We start from the raw sequence: 24,652 nt of genomic DNA on the forward strand, positions 1-24,652 counted from the left end.
TTAATTTGGGATCCCTTGTCTTCATCACCTTCTTTATTTGCCCTTCTGATACTTAAGCATTATTTGTGGCAGAGGAAATGGTAGATGAGTTACTTACCCAGCTTCAAATTCTGGAGAGTGCTCTTTTACTGAGGGATTCTGAGAAAGTGTGACCCCTGCTGGCTTCACGTTTTTTGGCTTGATCTCAACTTCTTTCCTAGAGCAGTAACATTTAAACCAATCTCTATAAGGCTAATTTTAAAATAATCAAAAAGAAATATAAGATATCCTGTTTGGTGGTTTACAAGCTTAAAGTTTTTAAAAGATTTTTTTTTTTTTTTTTAGTCTCAAAGCTTTTTCTTCAAATTCGCATCTGGAACCCCAATATATAAATAAAATGGATATTGTTTGTGATGGGGGTGGGGTGGGGGAAGAGGCCTGATTTGATTGACAAGAAGCTGAGACCTACTCAGGTTCAGCGTCTTGTTTTAGATCACCATTAGCAACTAACCATATTTCCCTATTTGGCTTACCCAAATATTGAACCTGTCTAAGCATTTTTTTTTCCCTCTGAGTTTACCCTGGCCTACAGCAGTAAGTTAATCAGATTGAGCCTCAAATGGCCATCTTTAAGAATCTTTTGGAAAAGATTCTTCACCGAAGTGGGGGGAGATGGTTGAACTGAATTCCTGCAAGGCCTTCCCACATTGGGTTCTACAATGTGAGGGTCCATAGGTGGTCTTGAGAACTACACACTTACTGTTGTGGATCACCTTTCAGATTTTTACACGAGTTTGCAAGTGGACGCAGCTCAACACTCCCCCTGTCCCTATTGGGAGATTGATGTGGTGTTGCGAACAAGGGTCATAGGTACAGCCAACTTTGAATAGAATGAATGATAGTTCCCCCATAGTCTTTCACTATTTCTTAGGTAGAAGAGAGTAATATCTATGTTCTGAGTTATCCCTGAAAAAAGGCATTGGGAGTTTTGCAAGTGTATCAGGAACTAGAAGATATGTTCATTGTAGCCTCTTTATCTCTCCCACCTTGAACCAGCCTCCCTGTTCCTCCCTTTCCTGTTTCTCCAGTCCTAAACTTAGCGAGGAGACAGGGGTACAGATGAGCAAAAGAGGGATGGGTCAAGGGCGGACAGGCAGGTGCTTCCCTGCAGGTGTGGGTGAGTGATGGGCGGGTTCCCTGCGAGCGAGCGTCCACCGCCCCTTGGGCCGTGGCCTTCCCACGTTTGTCGTGTTTTCTCTTTCAGCCCCGACAGCAGCCGTACATCTTGCCTCCCATGCACGTCCAGTGTGGGGAACACTACTCGGAAACGCATACTTCACAAGGTAACTGGGGCTTGCCATTTTCCCTTCGTCAGATGAAAAGTTGAGGACCTGTGAGCAGTAAAGATGATTTTTTTTTTTAGATGACAGTCATACTTTTGTTTTGACTTTGTCATTGTCTGAATGACAACAGGCAGCAGCTTCGATTTATGAAAGGCATAGAATGTCATTGGCCCCCAAGAGGAAAATTTTTCCAGAATTGGCTGCCAAGGGAGTTGGGAGAAGGCAGGGGGCAAGTTCCTTTTCCTCCTGCCTCTGGTAAGTGGGCTTGGAGAAGAGAGAGGGACAGTAAGCCCAGTGGAATACTCTTTACCCTCGCTGCCCCTGTCGGAAAGCTTGGAACAGTCAACTGGGCTCTCATGGGGACAGAGAATACCGGCGTCCAGAATATTAAAAGAAAGGCACAAATCCTCTGAACTCCTCTTTTTCACTATTGCCTGCCAGTTGTCTGTGCACTTGTTCTTGCCTCTGAGTACATCTGTTTTCTTCCTCTTTTTCTCCCCCAAACACCACCATACAAGATGTGTGAGAAAAATTCATTCCAATAATAATGATTATAATAATCACAATTAACGTTTATAGGGCAATTCCTCTCCCTCAGCAGTTTGCTAAGCCCTTGCAACGTATTCATTTAATCCTTGAACCCACGCAATGGGTACCATTATTCCATTTTGCAGATACAGAAAGTGGGATACAGAAGGAGTGTTGGAGGAACTTGGAGAGGAAAACTGGTGTCAAGAGCTAGGGCTCTTCATCATTACACTAAACTGCATTTCAAGAAAGGAATGATATTAAACTTGGATGTTGACAGTCTGTTAAATGGATAATTCGTTTCTGTGTTACTGTATGCCGCCTATTTTGAATCTCTCTGTGCTGTCAGAGTGTGCGTATGGAAACTTAGATAATCAAGACTATTTAATAAAACTCTACTTTTTATAAGCAGACTAGCAGAGTTGCCCTGCTTCTGTGGGAAAACACGAAACCCCACTAGAGGTGGAGAAGGGGGACACCTTTGTCTCTGTGTTTTGCTGGTTTTTCTTGCCCAGCTCATCTCATCTGGTCTGGGACCATACTCCTCTTCAGGCAGCTGAGTGTTTTCAGTCACCTTTTCTGGTTGGTGGGGGTGTTTTGTTTTGTTTGCCTTTCTGCCTTGTCTTCCTCTACTTTGCTCATGCTTAAATCCATAGTGTGAAAATGAATGTACTTTGCCTACCGAAAAGTGTCTCAGCAAGAGGTTGCCTTTGTGTGTGTGTGTGTGTGCGCGCACGTGTGTGTACACGTGTACGTACCTAGAATGGGCCTGACTTTAGAAATCTCTTTATCCCTTTAGATACCTCCTTAAGGTATTATTAATTTTAATGTGAATTAACCTCAGTGAGGAAACCGATTCTAGAGGAGAGTTTTAGGCAGTGGCTAAAAGAACCCCTGATTCTGATTTTGCCTCCTCTGGTTGCTGATCAGAACAAACTAGCCATGCATGCTGACATCCTGGCTGCATCGCTTGTCTTGTGTCTTAATGAATGCTCAGCCATCCCTCGGGTAAGGGGACCTTTTCCACTGCCGTCAAGAACATGAGCCTCAGGTACTCAGTAACGTCAAATCTGTTGCCCTGTTAAAGTTCTTGACTTCCTGGCCCTAATATCCAGTCCTCTGTTGCTGGACCCTGCACAGGAAGACCGGTTTACCCACCATGAGGGCCATTGTTGGTGCCTGATTGCAGAGCTCATGGCAAAATCGAGAACTGGGCCAGGTGATGACTAATCCAAATGTGCCTAGTTTCCTTTGATTAGATTCCCTCTTTCTTGTTAGTATGCTTTAAAGTGTTCCTTCTGTATGTTGGCATCTCACCCAAGAGTTACTCGTTTTTCCATGGAATATGTTGCGGGGAGACCACAGAATTTCACTCTTAATGACTTGCAAAAATCACACCCCTGAGTGTGAGGATGAAGGTAATTGAGGCAGGATGATGTGGAGGCTCACGTGCCTTTGTTTGCCTCCCTGTAGACAGCATTGTCCCCGGGAATGAAGAAGCCTTATACCGCAACTCTCACAACAGCCTGGACTTAAACTATCTAAACGGCGCCATCACCAATGGCAGTGTGTGTAGTGCTCACAGCGTCAACTCCCTCAGCTGCTCCCAGACGTTCATCCAGGCCTCTCCCGTGTCCTCCAACCTCAGTATCCCGGGCAGTGACATCATGCGGGCGGACTACATCCCTAGCCACCGGCACAGCGCCATCATCGTGCCATCCTACCGGCCGACGCCTGACTATGAGACAGTCATGCGGCAGCTGAAGAGGGGGGTCATGCACGCGGACAGCCAGAGCCAGTCTCTGCGAAACCTCAACATCATCAACACGCATGCCTACAACCAGCCAGAGGATCTGGTGTACAGCCAGCCTGAGATGCGGGAGAGGCACCCCTACACCGTCCCCTATGGGCCGCAGGGAGGCTACAGTAACAAACTGGTCAGTCCGTCTGACCAGATAAACCCAAAGAACAACATGGTGCCGAGCAAGCCAGGGGCAAGTGCCATCTCCCACACGGTGAGCACGCCGGAGTTGGCCAACATGCAGCTGCAGGGCACCCAGAACTACAACACGGCCCATATGCTCAAAAACTATCTCTTCAGGCCGCCACCCCCCTACCCGCGGCCGCGCCCTGCCACCAGCACCCCGGACCTTGCCAGCCACCGCCACAAGTACGTCAGCGGCAGTAGCCCTGACCTGGTGACCCGCAAAGTGCAGCTCTCAGTGAAGACCTTCCAAGAGGACAGCTCGCCGGTGGTGCACCAGTCTCTCCAGGAGGTGAGCGAGCCCCTCACGGCCACTAAGCACCATGGCACGGTGAATAAGCGCCACAGCCTGGAGGTGATGAGCAGCATGGTGCGGGGCATGGAAGCCATGACCTTGAAGTCGCTCAATATCCCCATGGCTCGCCGAAACACGCTCCGGGAGCAGGGACCCCCCGAGGAGGTGTCGGGGAGCCACGAGGCTCACCAGCTCCCCCATTACCACCACAAGAAGACTTTCTCGGATGCCACCATGCTGATCCACAGCAGTGAGAGCGAGGAGGAGGAGGAGGAGGAGGCCCCGGGATCGGTGCCCCAGATCCCCGTGCTCCGGGAGAAGATGGGCTACAGTGCCCAGCTACAGGCAGCCTTGGCCCGGATCCCAAACAAACCCCCACCCGAGTACCCTGGCCCAAGGAAAAGTGTTAGCAATGGGGCGCTGAGGCAAGACCAGGTCAGCCTGCCTCCTGCCATGGCCAGGGCCAGGGTCCTGAGACACGGGCCGGCCAAGGCCATCAGCGTCTCCCGAGCTGACCAGCTGGCCGTGGCTGGGCCTTCCCTCGGTCCGTCTATCTCGGAACCCGACCTGACGAGCGTGAAGGAGCGGGTCAAAAAAGAGCCTGTGAAGGAGAGACCCGTGTCCGAGATGTTCTCCCTGGAAGACAGCATTGTAGAGAGAGAGATGGCCCTCAGGGTAAGTGTCTTGCTCGCCCAGGGCGGAGTCTGGGCCCCCCACCCCCACCCCAGCCTCCTCTGCTCCTTTGCCATGACTCAGAGAGTAAAAGCACCCGGATGCTGGGCACTGGAGAAGGTTCGGGGCCTATCCAGGGCATGTGCTGGGGAGTTGGAGAATCAGTGGGCATTTCATCAGGCCCTATTTTCTTTCACAAAACCATGTGTTTTACTCTTTCAGCTAAATCTTCCATGTTCATTCAGGGCTTCTGATTGGTGTACTTGGCACCCAGCGCCGTCATGGAGTTAGCATGCTGCAGGCTGGTTTTCGGGACGGAGTCCAGGCCAGCATCATGCTCTTTATTCAGGGTCATTTAACGCTATTGTGTGAGCTGCTGTGTCTCTTGTTGCTTCTTCCAGGGGAAAGCATTTTTCCCTGATTAGATAGTGTAAGAGAGAAGCATCCCTTCAGAACGTAGCTTTGTGTGGAGATCTCTGTGTCAGGATGGCTCACCAACATTGACTGGACCATGATGTGTCCGGCCTTATTTTCAGATTTTCTTTCAACAGATGTTTAATACAAACCATGAACACTGCAGTAAACTCACAAGTTCACCATTGAGCTTCAGTTCCCCATTAAGCTCATTCTATCAGAATTCACACACGTGCGTGTGAATACACACATGTATCTACACACACAACATTTGAAGATGCCTGATATTAGACATAACTAACTCTCATTCAGGTATGTACCAGCTGGGGACCAGGTCTGTTGCCAGAAGAAGAGCGCATAGGTAACAGACCAACAAAGTGAATTATCTCCTAATGAGAAAATTGATAGATTGTAGTTGCTACTTTAAAATTCTATTTATTCATCGTATTTTAGAGAGAGGGAGAGAGAGCAGAGGGAGGGGCTGAGGGAGAGAATCTCAAGGGGACTTCGAGCTGAGTGCAATCCCACAACCCTGAGATCATGACTTGAGCTGAAACCAAGAGTCAGATGTTTCACTGACTGACCCCCCAGGCACCCCTGTTGTTGCTACTTAAAAAAAAAAAAAAAAAAAAAACCTTCAGATTACCATTGCTGCTTGTTCTGGAAATTTTCACTCCCTTAAAAAATGAAAAATCATTTCATTACAAGTAAGCAGACCCTCCTTGACTTTTCCTCTGCAGGTACCACACCTCTACTGTAAGGTAGCTGGCGCTTAGGAACTCCAGAGTGGCTGCCAAGTTAAAATTTGCTTTGAGAGGGTTCTTAGACTCCCTTCCTTTATAAGTCTCCCTGCACCCCAGTGGGTAATCAAGCTGAGAGAACAGTTAAAGGCCCAAGTTTTAAGGAAGCCACGTTTTGGGGTTCAGGGATCTAATCTGTAGCAACATTATTACTTTATTTTTTAATTTTTTTAAAGATTTTATTCATTTATTTGACAGACACAGCGAGAGAGGGAACACAAGCAGGGGGAGTGGGAGAGGGAGAAGCAGGCTTCCCGCGAGCAGGGAGCCCGATTGGGGGCTCGATCCCAGGACCCTGGGCAGATGCTTAACGACTGAGCCCCCCAGGTGCCCCTGTAGCAACATTATTACTTTAGACAAATTTTCAGAACATTACCAGCAGCTCCAATTTGGCCCTGAGTAGAATAGCGCTAAGAATTTGGTACAGGCATAACTTTTTCCACTTTTTGCAAACCTAGAGGGAAATTGTGAAAGATGTGCTTGTGCCTCTGGCCAATAAAACCATTTGGCTGGGGGATGGAATGAAACACGGGGGTGGCGCCATGGGGGAGAGCTTTCCCAGCTTGGAAAAAGTCATGCAATGGTAGAAATGGATTTTCAGCACGTCTTGGCCCCAGGGGCTCCTTTACCACAACTCAAGAACCTGTCAGTCCGAACATTTGGCTCTGCTGTTTCCCCTGCTGATTTGACATTTATTGACACCTACATGGTCCCATAGCTTCATGGTGGTCATCTTCATCCTCTCCTCTTGTTACCTGTATTCATCAAAACCCTGGATCCATACCCGTGGTTCTGACTCCCTACATAGAGCTTCATGCACCATTACAGAGAAGCAAGGGAGTGTCCACTGTTTTTCCTGCATGCCCTCCCACCCCATCCGTATGGATAATAGTGAATAACTGATTTCACCCCTTAATTGTAGCTCAGGAACATCATTACCCCATCCCTACTTCGTTTTCCCATTGACTTCCCCCCCCCCCCCAATTATATATGCTCAGGAGCTCAGGGACTGCTCTCCTTGGCTGGTGTCTTGACCTTAGAGAAGGACTAGGAGGTTCTTCAGTGAAGCCACTGTGCCAGTGAGTGGCTCTGAAGGTTGGGATGGTTCTCCATCTGCTCTTTTTTATCAAGAAGCTCCCCCCCACCCCACCCCCATGCCTTTCCCACCATGGACAGCTTGTGCCTGGCCTGTTAGGAATGGGTAAGAATGGAGAAAGCTGTCCAGGCTTCTCTAGGATAAGAAAACAGAAAATTTAACCAAAGGGGAACTGGAGGGGGACAGGTATGGTGAGAATGTACCCTGTGGGCAACTCTCCATAATTTTGGAGCCACTTGTCTCTTTGATGGATGATTCAGGCCCGCTGTTGTGGTAGGTTCCTCCTTCCGGCTTCTGCCGTGAGCACATTTCACTGTTTGTAGCCCCTGAACCCCAAATTGGGTGCCAGGAACAGAAAAGGCCAAATCAGATTTTTGAGTTACTTATTTTTTATCTCTGATAACAAGCTGATAGAATAAGTGAGAAGGAACTAAGAGAAATCGTTTATCGCTGGGGTTTCAGTTTTCACTAGGTAACTAGTAATCCTTTCCTGAGAAAGACACGTTGGTTACTTTTTGCCTTAGGCCTCGTTAGTGTCACCTTATGGTACAGATGGGAAGGAAGCAGAAGGACTGTTTGGAGGACCTTAGGGACATTTTTTTTCCCGAAATGATTGCTTTTCTCAGAATTTTGCAAAGGAAGTGAAATGTTCCCAATTAAAAGAGGTGACAGGGGAAAAAAATTATTTCTCAGAGACACAAACTAATAAGCAAGCAGACAAACAAAAGCCCAAAATTGGAATCTAGAATCTTCAAAATCTTCCTGGGTTTGAGAGGCCAGGGCCGTTCTTTTGGCTGAAGGTGAATCCGCCTTTTCTCACTTTCCCACAGTTAGTCTTCCTCTGAGATGTTCCTTTAGTTTGTGTGGTGGGTCGGTCCTGTCACTGGATGAAGCATCTTATTGGCGGTCACTCAGAGGGGCCAGGGCTCCGTCCTGACTAGGGACATTGAGAAGCTGATGGGATGCATGTGGGGTTCTAATGCCCACCCACCCCCCCCACACTTGGAATAACCCGCTAACCCTTTGTCCTCCGCCAATACCATGGCTCCATCACCACACCTCTCGGGGAGTAAATTTTTAAGTGATAGACTCGGAAAAACAAAAAACAGAAAACCTTAAGCCTTGAAGAGAAATCAGGGATAAGATGACCCCCTTCACCTGTGGCAGCCAAAGGAATCTACAGAACGGTTTCACTTCTCTTAGGATCAAAATCTTAAATGCCGTTTAACTCCTCTGCTCGTATGCTGTAGGAAGTTCTGCTATTCTTCTGCCTTCTAAAACAAAACTATTTTTGGGAAATGCTCTAACTGGCTAGCCTGAGTAAAAGGAGATTTCTTTTATACCTCAGTCCATTTAGGGGGCACAAGAAAGCACAGCAGTAGATATAACAACCAGAACCTTGACTGATTCAGTTTCAGAATGTTGGTGCAGGTGAGGATGGAGAGGAAATCAAAATGCCACAAACAAGGGCCACGCGTTGACCTCCAACCCTTTTCCCAGAATGGGCTGCTTAGCCCCCAAATCCATATTCTCCCATAGCTGTGTCCCATTCAGTTCCACCCTGGTCATTGGGAGCCATGGTGCCCATTCCTTGGGGCCTTTTGGATGCAGCAGGAGGGGTAATGCCTCCTGGAGCATGTTAGATGACCACAGACTTTGGTGTTGGCAAGTCTGCTAACCCACGTCAGCCCTCGCACCAGGGATGGTGTCCCAGGGACCAAAGCTTCAATATAGGATTTGACATCCTCCATCTCAGCCCCTCAGAATGGAAACTTGGGAAGGTTTTTCTTTATGGTTTATGAATCTAGATTTCTTAACAATGCAGCAAACAATGTTTATAGATTTTTTTTATCATTTAATCTGTATAAGAGGTCCATCACTGTGACTGGATTGGATTGTTCATGACGCTTTTTCTCTTTCCCCCCATCCTGTCTTCCTTCAGCCCTTACCTTCCGGAAGTGTCTTGCTGGTACACAGTTTTTCTTTTTTTTTTCTTTTTTTTCCTTTTTGAGTGAGCCCCATGGCAGGGGGGTATTTGCATGAAGTCTTTGCTCTTACTTGTTTGTTTGTTAGTTCATTCATTCATCCATTTTTAGATAAAAGCTCAGGAGTCCCGGAGGAACTGGCTTCCGCAGCACAGTGGGAATAATGGGAAGGCTGTGTTTGAATTTGCCCCACTAATGGTGATTGTCTGCATTCCTTGGCTGGGGAGTTACAGATTTGGGGAGATTAAAACACATTCCAGCATTCTACCCGTATAATAAACAATGAGAACATGCCTTTTCTTGCCACAAGAATCTAGAGAAGCAGAAGATGGCAAGCCTGGAGGCACAGAAGCGGCCGCTCATGTTGGCAGCATTGAATGGACTCTCAGTTGCCCGGGTCTCAGGGCGGGAAGACAGTCGAGCTGATGCCACCCGAGTTCCCATGGACGAGAGGGTAAGCGCTGGGCTTGTCAAACGTGTGATTCATGCTCTGTGGCCTTGGGATTCCAGAGCGCTCTCTCTCCTTGCCCAAACATGCCAGCACTAAGGTTTGTTTGATGAATTAATTCTCCAATTTGAGATTAGCAAGACCCAGTGTGTGCATTGTATTAAATTGATTCCTTCCAGCATCTCAAGTTTCTTTGTCGAGTCAGCACAGTGATGCCTGCATAACGGGACCAGCCCCTAACAGGCTGCGTGGCCTTGGTCCAGTCATTCCGTTTCTTTGGACCTGTTTCTGTTTTTGCAAAACGAAGAAGTTAAGCCCTTGCCGTAGCTCTCAAACCTCTATGAATTTTGTGAACCCTTTCTTAGGGAGTGATTATCTTACCCAAACACTTAAAGGATTCTTTTAATAGACCATCCCCTTGTTTGGCTATAAGGCATGGCTGATTTATCATTGTTAGGATAATGCGTTGTGAGAACTTTGGTTTTGAAAAGCGGGAAGAAGATCCATGGTAGTGTTTTAGAGGTGAAGAAAGGTGTTCCTTTAGTTCCTGAAATTCCTGTCCGGTTAAGAAACACGTGTAAAAAAAAATTTTTTTTAAGACTTTATTTATTTGACAGAGAGAGACACAGTGAGAGAGGGAACACAAGCAGGGGGAGTGGGAGAGGGAGAAGCAGGCTCCCCGCTGAGCAGGGAGCCCGATGCGGGACCCGATCCCAGGACCCCGGGATCATGACCTGAGCCGAAGGCAGACGCTTAACCACTGAGCCACCCAGGCACCCCGAAACGTGTGTAAATTTAATAGAGTGCTAGTAACAATCCTGTTTTAGATTTCTGCCAGTATATGTGAAGTACTAGAAAGGTTTTAAAGGCAGAAGGGACTTTAGAGGAATCCGCATTTAATCCAATGAATACCATGTTTTTATAATTAGTTTGGCCATGGGAAAATAAAAGAATCTCATCCTCAGAACTAGGGAACTGTGGACCAGTACCATCTTAAATTTAGCTCAAAAAGAAAAAAAAAAAGCCCTCTCTGGAAGCGGAGAAAAGGATGATGTTTGGATAATTAAAGATGAACATTCTTCTTATCACAGGACTTTTTTTTTTTAAAGATTTTATTTATTTATTTGAGAGAGAGAGCATGAGAGGGAAGAGGGTCAGAGGGAGAAGCAGACTCCCCGCTGAGCAGGGAGCCCGATGCGGGACTCGATCCCGGGACTCCAGGATCATGACCTGAGCCGAAGGCAGTCGCTTAACCAGCTGAGCCACCCAGGCGCTCCTTATCACAGGACTTTAAATAGAGGTGTTAATAACGAAAATACTGATGTTGAATTTCAGTTCTTGCCTGGCCTTAGTGACCGGTTCTGTTTAAAGCATGAGTGAGAAGGAAATTGGTTATTGGGCCAGAGAAACTAGCAATATGGTGAATAAGGAGACCAAAATAATCAAGCATTCATTGTATGTCCTGAAACTACTTATTAACACGATCACTGCAGATATTTAAAGGAATCTGACTTGGAGTTTTTGGATAAGGTAATCCAGAGAGCTGAAGATTAGTTTCTGTTGCAGTTCAGAACCCTGAAGAAAAAGCTAGAAGAGGGAATGGTGTTCACAGAATATGAGCAGATTCCAAAGAAGAAGGCCAACGGCATTTTCAGCACGGCCACTCTGCCCGAAAACGCCGAGCGAAGCCGCATCCGCGAAGTGGTCCCCTATGAGGAGAACAGAGTGGAGCTGATCCCGACCAAAGAGAATAACACAGGTTACATTAATGCCTCCCACATCAAGGTGAGAAGGGGAGCGTGTTGGGGAGGCTTGAGGAAGATCGCTGGGTTAGGGGCAAATGTGCAGGGAGAAAAAAAAAAAAATCGTAAGGCTCCGGCTGAGCATCTTGGCTCGTCCCCAGCCCCCGAGGGAGTGTTTTGAACTCCTGTGCATCTCAGTCAGCTGGAAGGGCATGTCTGTCTCTGCAGAGAGAAGGAAGCCTCGCAGCCTCAGGGAAAACCTCAGGTCAGCTATTTCTGCAGCCTGCTCACCATAGAGGGTTTCACTTTTTCCTCTCTGAGTTGTAACTCTCCCTAACACTCACAGGGAAAAGCTGAGGATTGTCCTCTTCAGTTCCTAATTAGCACATGATGGAGACTCTGGAAGTTGCAGGCATTGTATTTCTCCTGTCAATGAAGGTTTTAGGATGTTCAGGAGCAACGGAAACTTACCAGTTCTCCCTGGTACTGCTACGGGTTATGTGCTGTCCCGCTGAAGTCCCAAATTTGCATGTTATTTAGAAGAGTGGATTCATTTAAACACAAGCCAGAAAGGTGTGGTTGATAGTGACTCTTGCAAGATTGACCGCATTATTCAGTGCATGAATATCATTAAATTTTTGTTGGTATTTCAGATACTTCAAATCTTCACATCTCAGTATTTCATCAACTTTAAAATTAGCGTAGCTCGACCCGAGCTAAAATGTAGAGTTCTAGATACAGGTGTATATGGTTAAATATTTCCTAAATGGTTTACCTTCCTCAGTCTTCCTAGTAACAGAACATAGTTGCTTAGAATGTCACTGTATATGCACTGATTTCCACAGTGGGAGAATTTATTCATATACTAATATTACAGCAGGATGTTTTTAAGTAATACACAGTTCATGGTAATAGTCCTCTGTGATCATAACCTTATAAATCTGTTTTTGGCCTTGTTGGAGTTACTTCCTTTCTTCATTGGACTTTCCAACTGTAGCTGAATTTTTGGTAGTTTCCTTTGAGCTTCTAAAATACAGCCAGATGTCTGGTGCACGTATCCGTCATAATAGTTGCAGGACAGAATAGGAAAAGAATACTGGGGTTGGATGGAGGGGTTTTGTACACAGAGCATAGATAATTCCATGTATATCTTTAAGTACCAGAAACTACTGTCAAAAAATGTAAAGGAGTAACAATTGTGGATCATATTGGGTACTTTAGTTTTTGAGAGTGAAAACTAAAACTATAAAAAATGAACCTCAGGAAACTCTCACGTAAACTGACGCTAGTCAGTTTCCTGGGCTTAATTTAGATTATGGAATAACAACCAAAATAATCAAACAAAGATACAAATCGCACAGCTGCTTCTTGATAGAATGTCTTTGGAATCTGACATAGCTATACTGTGCTATCTTCTTCTTTGGGCCAAATATCCTTCGTCATTTTCCATCTGCTCTTGCCCATTGGGTATTGTTAACAGAAGCATCCCCTTCGTCTGTATTCTCCAAGGCTTACATTTCATCTTGTGGATCTGAGTTAGACATGGGTGCATTTAATAGACCCATAGAGCTTGCAAGAACTTGTCCTTGTGTTTTTGGAATAGAGTTGTGTATCTTGCCAATGTTTTCTCCCTGGGTTCCAAGCAGCTATTAACACAGAGCAGAGATTGATTTGCTCCAGAGGTAGAATCATCACATCTGTGAAATCTACCTCAGTAGCATTGGTTGTTGTGTTTTTAATGCAGTTTTTAATGCCCTCCTGTCAATACTTGGAATTTGCTGAAAGGCCCCAGGCAGCCGCATACTCTGGAAGTATTTATGGTTCCTATATTTTGGGTGCCAGAGAGGCTAATGTCTAAAATCACAATTCCACAGATAAACGAAACCTGGCCAGCCAGCCAATATATGAATGTTATCTCCCACCAGTACTTGGAAAATGGATTTTGCTTGCCAGCTTTGACCTAAACATGTCTTGTGTAATGAGACAATAGCTGACATTGTTTTTGTTGGAATCCAGTTAGTGTATAGTTTCATAAAATAAATGAGGGAAAAAAGTTTCAAACAATGATCACTTCATGCTCCAAGAGCTATCCAGAGATTTGCACTGGTGGATGTCTAAGGAGGCCTGACTTTGCACAGGAATGGAAAGGAACACAGAAAAAATGCCCCCCCCCCCCCAGGGCACGGTTTCACCCTGACGGCATGACCTTCAACACTTTGGGCACGACTTCCTCATGACTCTCTGCCACTGATACTTAATAGCTGCGGAATTAGCCTCCCAAGATCACCCTGAGCTGCATGGGGTAATACTTTTATTATCCAAAATCATCTCATGACTCCAAATTTTGTTTGGATACTGTGGTACTGCACAAGGGAGAAGTTAACAATCAAATATCATGTATTGTTGATTTAAGTGCATTTGTAACACCCCTACCGTATATGGCACCACGGAGTAGCGGGAATGATGGAGGTTTATGACACAGTTCATAGGTCATTGGTACAAAGGCATCGCTTCCAAAGGGATGTTATTTCATGAACACTTTTTTTTTTTTCATTGTTTAAAAGGATGCCAGAGAGTACTGTGCCCCCAAACTGTGGATCACGGTATAATAGTGGGGTGTGAAATCAATTTAGTAATCAGGACCAGTTTTGAATTGTATGTGTGTGTTTTAAATAGACTAGATAGAGAAGAGGAAAGAATAGAAGCGATCAGAGTACATCGCACATAGTAAGCACAAGTATTGTTTCTGCCACAAATTCTGTTAGGTTATACACACCCATAGGGTCATGTAATGTGTATGTGTTTTTAACACTCACTGGTTTGTATATAATTGAAATTACAGACAAAAATTAGGTGTATTTTAATAGGCTTGAGTGGCAAAAAGTATTTTCATGTGAGAATGTGTCCCCAGGCTTTTTGATAATGGCACTAACCCATTTGGCCAAAAAAATATTATCAGGGGTTTTCAGGTAGAGACAGATGTTCCCATGGTCAGCAGGTAATGCCGTCCTGGATTTGGGGTTCATTTACCATTGCTTTCCTTGGTTTCCAGGTGGTGGTTGGTGGGGCAGAATGGCACTACATAGCTACTCAGGGGCCCCTGCCACACACATGTCACGACTTCTGGCAGATGGTGTGGGAGCAGGGAGCGAACGTGATCGCCATGGTCACTGCAGAAGAGGTAAGGGCACCAGGGGCACAGCGGTCCGTTCCCGGGGCGGGGGGGTGGCCAGAGACCAGCTTTGCACCTGGTGACCTCACTGCCTCATCCTGCTTCCTACAGCACCATTTCTCTGCAAATCCTTTTTCTCTCTGGGACCCATTTCTTTTCTCTTCTCCCACATGGATTTGTTTTATTTCCCAAAGATAATTTATTGTCGTGTCCCATTTTCATCCAGCTCTTCAGCGCTTTTCCTTAGACTGCCATAAACTAAAATCAATCAAACAAATAAGAACCAAACTTCGGTTCAGCCAGCTCACTTTTGTGTGCCAAACAAAGCAATCATCTTTCCCCTGGAATCTGAGGGAGAACTTTGGGGCTGCTGTGGGTAAATCGGCACACATTCCCCACCTCGGGCATAGCCAGCCCCACACAGCTTCATGCTTATCAGCTGAAAAGAGACCAGAAACTGTTGTTCCTGTAGAGGTCTCTCTATTCTTTGGGGAGAGGGGAAAAAAAATTTTTTTTTTCTGTCTTTGCCAAGTCAAACATAGTTTTTCTGTTGTAACTAGAGAACTCTGCGTGGTGTTATAAAAACCGGTCAACCTAGCAGTTTGCTCCGAGCTTGCCGCCTCTAAGGGAAGAAGTTTTGTATTTCTTCTCTTGTCACATTCTCAATTTTTTTTTTTTATGTTAACCGCTTCCTTCTCTTCCGAATTTCATGAAATTTTAACTTCTGTTTTGAAGTCATTTAAGGGACCTGCTTCATCTGTCTTTCACCAGTATCTACGGTAAGGCCTACCCTCTTCCTACAAAGTTTTAAAGGGCGGGGAGCAATGAACTGAAAAAAACAAAAAACAAAAAACACGTTTCCTTCATTGACTGTTCTGAGCAGTTGCTTTCCAGAGCCGCCCCTTAAGAAGATAGTGGTGAAAGGCACTTCCAGCCCTTTAAAGCCAGTGGTGCTTCTCTCAGCTGACCCGTATGAACTTCCCATGAAGAGTAAATTCTCCATAAAATCTCTGGAATCGTTTTATCGTCTTATCAAATCTCATTACTGGAAGGGATTCATTGAACTCAATGTAGTGTGTCATCTGTGCTGATCTCCCGGGCATGGTGGCCGACAAGTTAGGCGTGATCCCTGTCCCCAGGGAGCTTCCATCCTGGTGGGAGGGACCATACAAAATGAACAAATAAAGGAAGCCCAGTGGGAGTCACGGCCACCCACGAAGGAAGCGGAAGGGAGAATGGGATAGAGAGTGGTGGGGGGGGCTGCTTTCACTCAGATGCACAGCCAAGGGCCCTCCGAAGAGGTTGCAGTTGAGCCGAGAGGGTGACCAGGAGGCCAGCCTGACAGACACGAAGGCTGGTGATCTGTGTGGCCGCCAGAGGCTTAGAGTCTCTTGGAATTTGTCATCCACTTGGACACTTAGGAGTGATAGAAATTGAAGCTAAACCTACTTTCACAGGATTGGTCAGTGAAAGAGGCAGGTGTCTTTCACACTTCCTGCTCTGGGGTTCCTTCCAAGCCGCCGTCTGATCCACCCCCCACTGCAGTGACATAACTGCGCAAACCTTATAGATAGACCCCATCTGGTTCCTGCTTCTGGCCCCTCTCCACTAGCTCTTCTGCGACTGCAGCTCGGTTGTCAGTCTTCTGAGTATTTCCTTGCTGTAACTACCCTTGTGAAGCTTATTAGGTCTTAGCGTCAATGCATGGGATCTCCCCTGTGATGGAGACTGCACAGTGCCCTGAGTCCGTGACCTAGAAGCTACTTGCATTTCCTCTGTCCTCGGATTTTAAGATGCAGAGGATAAGAGCTTCCCCTGACTTATTTCCAGTTTTGCTTTTGTGTGTGATTCAGGAAGGCGGAAGAACCAAGAGCCATCGATACTGGCCCAAACTGGGTTCCAAGCACAGCTCGGCCACCTACGGCAAGTTCAAGGTCACCACAAAGTTCCGAACAGATTCTGGTTGCTATGCAACCACAGGCTTGAAGGTCAAGCATCTTTTGTCTGGGCAGGAAAGGACAGTGTGGCATTTGCAGTATACGGACTGGCCAGATCACGGCTGCCCAGAGGATGTCCAAGGATTTTTATGTAAGTTTTTTCTTTGCAGTCAGAATTTTACCAGCTGCCTCCATGGTCTGATCAGTTGGAAGTGAAATGGAAAGAGAAGATGTTTTCTCATAAGTGGCAAAACTATTACGTTATTGAAGTATATGTCCCTCCATATGGTATGAACAGAGAAGAATACATGTCATTTATCATAGTCTCCTTACCTTTTACCCAAATAAGCTGAAACTGTGGTAAACTAGTTCATTCTATCTTGATGTAGGCTTTTGGGTATTCAATAAATGGCTGCTCTGACAGATGTCCCATGTCTGAGCCTTGGAAACATTATGTTAAGTAGAAGAAACCAGACACAAGAGGACAAACATTGTGTGATTCCATTTTAATGAAGTACCCAGAATTGAAAACTTCACAGAGGTAGAAAGGATGTAGTAGAGGTTACCAGGGACCAGGGGAAAGGGGGAGTAGAGAATAGAAAGTTATTGTTTGAGGAGAACAAAGTTTCTGTTTGGGGCAATGGAAAAATTCTAGAAATGGATCCCGGTGATAGTTACACAACCCTGTAAAAAACATTTATTTTTTATTTTTCATGGGGGTTTGTGTCTCATAAGCCCTGCATTTCCCTTCCATATAGCAGAAATTTCAATGAGTACTTTCTGGTTACCTCTGATTAAGATACTGGCAATTACTGGAATCAACTTGTTTTTGAAACCATCATTTTTGAATTCATCAATATATTTCTGAGAGACTGTGGTTTCCTTAGAAGCTCACTGACCTAGAATATGTGCAATACTTTGTTTGAAAAGCCAGAAATTGAGTGTGTACCCACTGCATTGCAGGCTGTGGACCAGGCTCTTAGAATGCAGGAAAGAGACCGTCTCTGTTTTGAAGGCACTTATGGTCTCATGAGAAAGGCAGGCCAGTGAGGGCAGTCCGGGGTGTGAGATCTGACATTGCCACCATCTGCTTTTTGGTAATGGCTACAATGCTCCCCATTCCTTTCCCACAGTCTGGCTTAATTGTCCTGCACTTGTGGGGACAAGGCATTCCTGCCTCTCCCGGTGAGACCTCGGGCTCTCGGCAGATTTTTTACTGAGATGTTGTTGCCTGTCCAGCTGAGAGCAGACAACAGTGGGAACATCACCTGCAGGTTGGATAACATTGAACGCTTGATTTTAGTTTGATATTTACTTAGAATTGGGGTATGCGGAGAGGAGAAGGGGGAGAGAGAGAGAATAGGTTCCCAAGAACCTACAAGTGCCATTTCAACCAGTTCCAGCAGGAAGCTTCTGATGTATACGTGTTCGCTGATGCAAGGACTTCATTTCCCACTGGGGCAGTGATGATGGCACTCGAGGGGCAGTCACTAACAGAACAGGAGGGGGATGGGAACCCGAGGACCTACAGCATGCCCTAGAGCATGATCTAGAGAGGGTCTGTGCCTCGCCTGAGGTCAGACAGTTACCTGTAGCTCCAAATATTCCTAAGGAGGGCAGGGACCTTTGTAGAACTCTCTTTCCTCGTAACGGTGCTCTTTTAAATTTTTTTTTCCTGGTAATCTTTTGCTAATTGATTTACTAGAATTATCTCCAAGATGCAGAAAATGGAAACAATAAAAGTAGATCAGTTTGATGATTGGCGAACAGCCCTGATAGAAGATTTGAGTCTATAAGGTGATTAAAATTATAGTCCAATCTTCTCAATCAGAACCAATTTAAGGAAGGCCCATCTAAATTACTGAAAAACAGAATATTTTTTAAAAGATTTATTTTTTATTTTAGAGAGAGAGAGAGAGAGTGGGGTGGGGGCAGACGGGTGGGGAGGGGCAGAGGAAAAGGGGGAGAGAGAATCTCAAGCAGACCCCCTGCCAAGCGTGGAGCCCCATGCGGGGCTCAATCTCAGGACCCAGAGATCATGACCTGAGCCAAAACCAAGAGTCAGATGCGTAATGGACTGAGCCACCCAGGCACTGCCATAGAGAATATTTTTAAACAATGTAAATTTAAGTGTGTTGGGGGTGGGGGTCTTCGAAATGTTGGCTCTTCCAGGTTTTTAGGAATTTAAAAAGATTGTTGCCTGTGTTTAAATTAGATTCCCTGCAGGCAGGGGACTTAGGGCACATTGTCTTCCAGCCTGGAGAAGTCTTCACTGAGTTACAGCTTAAGGAACTTTATTAACGTGACTGCTAGAGAGAGCATCCATTTTAATCCAGTTTTTCTGTGTTTTATGAAACTCCATGTGGTGGTAGCATCTGCTTTATGGATCAATATTCCTTTTACTTCTCTTCTTAAATTTAGCACAAGAAAAGGCTCTCTTTTGTGTGTGAACATTGCCTTTTTTGTCAGTGCACGGTCACCAAATTTCTCTCCTCTCTTACAGAAAAACTGTGAGGAGAATTCCATGCACGGTATTTAGCTCACGTTGGTCCCGGATAGTAACTACTCTGTCTGGTCATCTCAGATTGCCTTCCCTCTGTTTGGTTTTGTTCTAGCTCATTTTACATTACTGGTGGTGATGGCGTTGGTAGTAATAGCTTAATTTGGTAAACTACTTCAGATGATTTTTTTAAAAGATTTTATTTATTTATTTGACAGAGAGAGACACAGCGAGAGAGGGAACACAAGCAGGGGGAGTGGGAGAGGGAGAAGCAGGTCTCCTGCGGAGCAGGGAGCCCGATGCGGGGCTCGATCCCAGGACCCTGTGATCACGACCTGAGCCAAAGGCAGACACTTTAATGACTGAGCCACGCAGGCACCCCTTCAGATGACTTTTTAATTGCATTAATGTTATAAAGGCAAATAGGAGTTCATGTTAACTGTATGTAAACAGATGCTTCTAAGTTACTAGACGGGTTTGAACTCACTTTTTTTTCTCTCCAACAATTTGAGCACTTCCCCAGTCTTGTTTGCAATGCCGCATCGGGATGAGATTTTCTGAGTATCAAGAATCTTTAAATCCGTTTCTCCCCTGAGCTAGCAACTATAAAATCTCTATTACTAATTGACTTTTTCCGGTTCTTGGACTGTTTGAGGATTACATTTTATAGGCTTTTCCTTTTTCTCATGCCCATGAACAAGAAAAATCATTAAGGCTTGTACTGCTGTAATTTTTCACTCATGCCCAATTGGAATAGCGAGCAGACCCCTGCGCAGCCCTGCGGAGCCAGGCGGATGTCAGGAGGGACGCGGGAGGTGACAGGACCCTTCCAGTCCACACACACGTTGCCTCCAGAAAGGGGAGGGCTCAACTTGAGCTGCTGACATGACCACTCTAAGCTGAAAAGCAGGGAACCACCCCCACCCCCGCCACAAGCCTATTTTAAAATCTAAAAACGAAGTCAAGCCTCAGTTGACATTCACTCATTCAGTGAGGGGAAGGAGGAAGGGGCAGATGGATGCTCTTCCCACCAGAAATTGGCTCTGACAGGCAGGCGTTTCAAGGGGACCTAGCTGGTGTTCTGATCCCAGTCTGTTAATAGTAGGAATTGCTGTAAGTAATGTCGAGAATCATCTGCTTGGGGGACTTTGGGATTTGCAGAGGGAAAACAGAATTTAATTTTTAAAAAAGAACTATTTAATTTAAAGAACAAATTCTCCCGTGGACTAATTGACTCCCAGCTGGTCCTTTCTGGATCCAGGACCGTACCGCGGGTACCAGCCAAATAATTAGGGTCTTGTAAGAACTGTAAATTATTGTCACTTAAAAAACAAAACAAAAAAAGGTTCACCCTCCGTTTCCCACCCCCCACCTTCTCGTACGCAAAGCCATGTAGGACTTTGGTGACGGGATTTGCATTTTGTCTTGCAGCCTACTTGGAGGAGATCCAGTCGGTCCGGCGCCACACCAACAGCATGCTGGAAGGCACCCGGAGCCTGCACCCCCCGATAGTTGTCCACTGCAGCGCTGGTGTGGGGCGGACCGGCGTGGTCATTCTTTCTGAGCTGATGATCTACTGCCTGGAGCATAATGAAGTGAGTCATTCGCCGCTTTCCTGAATACTCCACCTTGGGGACAAATCTACACCGCAGCCAGACCTTCCCCGGGGCCCTTTTCATTTCCAGGGCTTCATTTCCTGTCTTCTGACAAGAGTTTTCCAGATCCATGATTCCTAGTTGGCCTCTGACATTTACAGCCTTTCTTATCATCCGCCTTTCTCTGCTCTGTGTAGACATGCAGATAACACACGCAAGAAAGAGATGGAAGTGTGAGATAGGAAACACTGAGGAAGGTCTGCTCTGCATCGCGTCTGCTTCCAGGAGGCTGTGGTGTTTTGTAGCTGGTCTAGTTTTATTGTGGATCATCTTCCACGGTGGGTTATCTGGTCACAGATTGTCTAGATGCGACTTGCGTTTCTGGGATGTGTTTTGGCCAAAATCCTATGTGAAAATGTGTATACTGGATCAGTGTCTTTTGTTCTTCAGAGGGAGGTTTAATCTGAAGAGGGTCGTTTGCTCTCGTCTAGACGGGCAGTGGGGTAGCACAGCAGGGTCGAGCCTCTGAGCGCACAGACATGGCCTGCCCATGCCAGGGCTGGACACCTCGCTCTTCTCCCCACAGAGGTGAGCTGCGGCTGTGGGGTGTCCCCCTGCTGCTCAAGGCCAGGGAGTCGTACAGAGGGGCTTTGGATTTCATGGAGATGAGATCAAATCAAATCTGAGGCTAAAGAACCATTCTTCAGCCTTTTATTCACATGGGTCTTTGGGGGTTTTAAATGGCTTTCGCTTATTTTATTGACGTTCTTAGTTGGGGTCTTCAGAACAGCCGTGTAGAGGAGCCAGGCACGTGTCAGTCATCCTGTTTTACAGAAAAGGAAACTGAGGCCCAGAAACAATTTAGTGACTTGTCCAGTGCCACGTGGCTCTCAAGCAGTGGTGGTAAGGTGAGAAGTGTGGTCTTCTACCTCCTGGTCCCGAGTTCTTTCTGTCTTCACTCTGCCGGCAGATGCCAAGTGCCATTGGTTCTTGTCCCATTCCCAAATTATACAGGGGCGCCTGGGTGGCTCAGTCAGTTAGGCGTCTGCCTTCAGCTTGGATCGTGGTCCCAAGGTCCTGGGATCGAGCCTTGCTCAGCGGGGAGCCTGCTTCTCCCTCTCCTCCCCGCTCGTGCTCTCTCTCGCTCTCTCTCAATAAATAAATATATTTTAAAAAATTTAAAAAGTACCTACAGCTTGGACAATCCAAGGAAACTTTTGAAGTGGCTCATTAGTTGTTAAATTAGGGAATGTGACAATGCATGTTCTGTGGGAGAATTGATATAATATATGGATTTACTCAGTGGTTTGAAAATCAGATTAAATATTGCCCCTACAAAAATGTGTTATATTGAAACTTCCAGGAAAACAATAAATACCAAGTTTGAACATGTTCAAAGGATTTTTAAACTCTCTGCCTATATATAGTTCATTTGGAAACTTTGAGTCTGTATATATGAATGTGCTGCTAAAAAGTAGAATCCACATGCGTGCGTGGCTCAGGCAGTTGGTTTTGGCTCAGGTCATGATCTAGGGGTCATGGAATTGATCTCCATGCTCAGCGGGGAGTCTTCTTCTCTCCCTCTCCCTTTCTCTCTCCTCCACCCTGCTCACACACTCTGTCTCTAAAGTAAATCTTTAAAAAAAAAGTAGAATCAGAGTTATACCAGAAGTTGCCCATTTTTAAAAACAGGCATTCTGTTGATGAGCAAAATGCCCATCGCAGAGTTAGCTGAGACTGCCTAACAGGAATTTTGTCATTCTCTGTGAGTTTTTAATCCTTTTGTCTCACATCATGAGATTTCTTGTTGGTTTGCTCCCCTGTCACTTCTGGAAGTCTCTAGAAGGGTCTAGTAGACTGAAGAGCTTGCCATTGAGTCCCAAATCGACTCAGTGCTGGAGAGATGGAAAGAGATGAAGCGGAATCGGGGTATACGTGACCTGAGTGTATCCGAGCTCCACCGGAGACACCACTGGCCTCTGGAGGAGGGCGAAGGGCCTTGTCATCACCCCCTCCCCACCGGGCCGCCTTACCACCCCCTTGTGTCACTGTCTTCCCCACGGTCCCCTTCTGTCTGTCTTGTCTGACATGAAAGATGGTTCTGTTCTGAGCTCTTTGGAGACCCATCAAAAGCTGAGTCTCAGTAATGTGATGACATGAAGGCTCATTGGCCACGAGATGCTATTGGCCCAGTAGAACATAAACAGCCCATGTCCAAGCCAGTGTGGTGCTGAGTGAGGGATTCGGCCATTAGGGCCTCGCATGGACTTGGTGAGGGCTCAGGGTGATTAAATTCTCTACAGTGTGTCCAAACATAGTGGATTTCCTCAATGCCCAGTTGCACGCCAGAACATTCTTTGCTGGAACATGGTCAGTCCAAAAAGGACTTCTGTTCCCATTGATATTCAAAGATAGCAAGATGACTCATATTGTTCACTTCCCTTCCCCTAGCACAAATATAGCCAGCCTTATCTGTCCCATTTCCCATCACTGCTATTGGGAGATGGTTGGGGGAAAAAAGTTCTCTACTTTGTTCTGCTTCAGGCCTGGCTAGTAAGAGTCAAACCCTTATTTCAAGAGAAGAGTGGAACATGTTTACCTTTTTTGTTTGTTTTTTAAGCAAAGATTTTGGCAAATAAATATGAAATTGTATGTCCTGTTTTTCTCTCAACTTCCCTGCCTTCTTTCCATGGCTTCTGGATTTAGCATACTTTATATTTTAGTCTGTAATCCATACAGTTTTAGTTTTGTCAGTGAAATGCCTTTTCTTTTTCCTGAAATAAAGATGCTTGCAGTGAGGTCAGGTAGCTGTGAGGTGAGGAGGGAAGGGAGCTCTCCCAGGCTGTGCTGACAAGCCTCTTGGTGGCCCAGCACTTTGGGTGGGTCCCTGAAGGTTAGCTTGACATTTTAATGCCTATACTTTTTTTTCTAGAAAGCATTAGTTTTATGGTTTGCGATACTCTCCCTTGCCCCCCTGGATTTAGTGCTCTGTCCTAGATTAGTTCATAATAAAAGGTTAGGTTCTCACTAGCCAAATAATGAGATGTCTTATCTTGCTGCTTTTCTGAGTAAGTTATCCCTTCTTCATGGGGCAGAGAGGAGAAAATGCCTTCTAGACAACACTGAGCCAACACCAACTGCTGCACGATTCCTTGGGGTTAGGGGCAGTGGACAGCAGAGACTCTGGGAATGAATCTTCAAGGCAACTAGGACTCTCGTTGATTACCAGGGGAACTTTCTTTGTCTTGTTTCCACCTGCCCCTTATCAGATAACGTACCCTCTTGAGGGCTGTGAATGATCATAATGGTGGGTGGAGCTGGAGGTACGGGAGGTGGCAGAGGTAGAGGAGGTGGGTGTCCTGATGGTGCAGGGGATGATGGTGAGGGAGGTGGCAGAGGGGAAAGGTGTGATGCCAATGACAATAATGACAACATTATGGGAACCACCACCAACCTATACTGAGTGTTTACCATGTGCCAACACCATTCTAGGAGCCTTACAACTCAAGTAGCCTTCACAGTAACCTTTACTCTGAGAGAGGTCCCAGTAATGCCCTTGTGTGACAGATTCCGAGGCACAAGTAGATGAAGGGACGTGTCTGTCCCACAGCCAGGAAGTGTGAAGGCCGGGGTTTGGCAGATGAAGCCTGACCCGAGCTCGTGTGACCCAACCTCGCTGTCAAAACCTTGGCGGGAACAGGGGAGAAGCAGCTTTAATCTGTCTTTGTATCTTCAGTGCCCAACTCAGCAATGCTCATCAGGCAGTGGGTTCTTATATAAGTTCATTGTTAGGTGCCTCTGGGTTGGACATCATGGTGTCCGTTACTCTGGAGGATCGTGTAGGCAAAGACCCACTAGTTCGAAGCTTATGCTGTGGGCTGTATATTTTGACTAACAGTTTGAGGATTCACATGCCTTTTTCTTTCCTTATTCCTGGGGACTTGCCTCTGTCGCCTTTAAGTCTGTGGTGCGCATTATTTAACTGTTTTTGGAGAAGAGCAACTAAGAAGGCTGGCATGTGCTGTGTCGTGTCTACACAAAGTTTGGAAGTTGCTGAAATGACTTGTAAAGTAAGAAAAGATCTACAGCTGAGTTTGTACTGTTTGGCCTCCAGTGGTTCCTCCATCCTTGATAACTTCACGGGGGGGGGGGGGGGGGGGGG

General features: G+C 46.0%; 1 protein-coding gene across 6 annotated transcripts in view; it reads left to right on the top strand.

Annotated features, from left to right (window-relative positions):
• PTPN14 (protein tyrosine phosphatase non-receptor type 14) overlaps positions 1-24,652 on the top strand; it is a 174,984-nt gene that overhangs the window by 140,936 nt on the left and 9,396 nt on the right. For 5 of the 6 annotated variants that reach the window (XM_025877907.2, XM_073900175.1, XM_073900173.1 and 2 more), the window contains 7 exons: positions 1,244-1,322; positions 3,324-4,804; positions 9,407-9,550; positions 11,111-11,329; positions 14,339-14,467; positions 16,312-16,546; positions 20,327-20,490. In XM_025877907.2, the coding sequence (XP_025733692.1) occupies positions 1,244-1,322; positions 3,324-4,804; positions 9,407-9,550; positions 11,111-11,329; positions 14,339-14,467; positions 16,312-16,546; positions 20,327-20,490 (2,451 nt within the window). The remainder of the gene's footprint in view (positions 1-1,243; positions 1,323-3,323; positions 4,805-9,406; positions 9,551-11,110; positions 11,330-14,338; positions 14,468-16,311; positions 16,547-20,326; positions 20,491-24,652) is intronic. The other variant, XM_073900174.1, reaches the window with a different exon arrangement.

Source organism: Callorhinus ursinus, unplaced genomic scaffold (genome assembly GCF_003265705.2).
Source record: "Callorhinus ursinus isolate GAN/ISIS: 27379988/994484 unplaced genomic scaffold, GSC_fseal_2.0 scaffold13, whole genome shotgun sequence".
Classification (NCBI taxonomy): domain Eukaryota; kingdom Metazoa; phylum Chordata; class Mammalia; order Carnivora; family Otariidae; genus Callorhinus; species Callorhinus ursinus.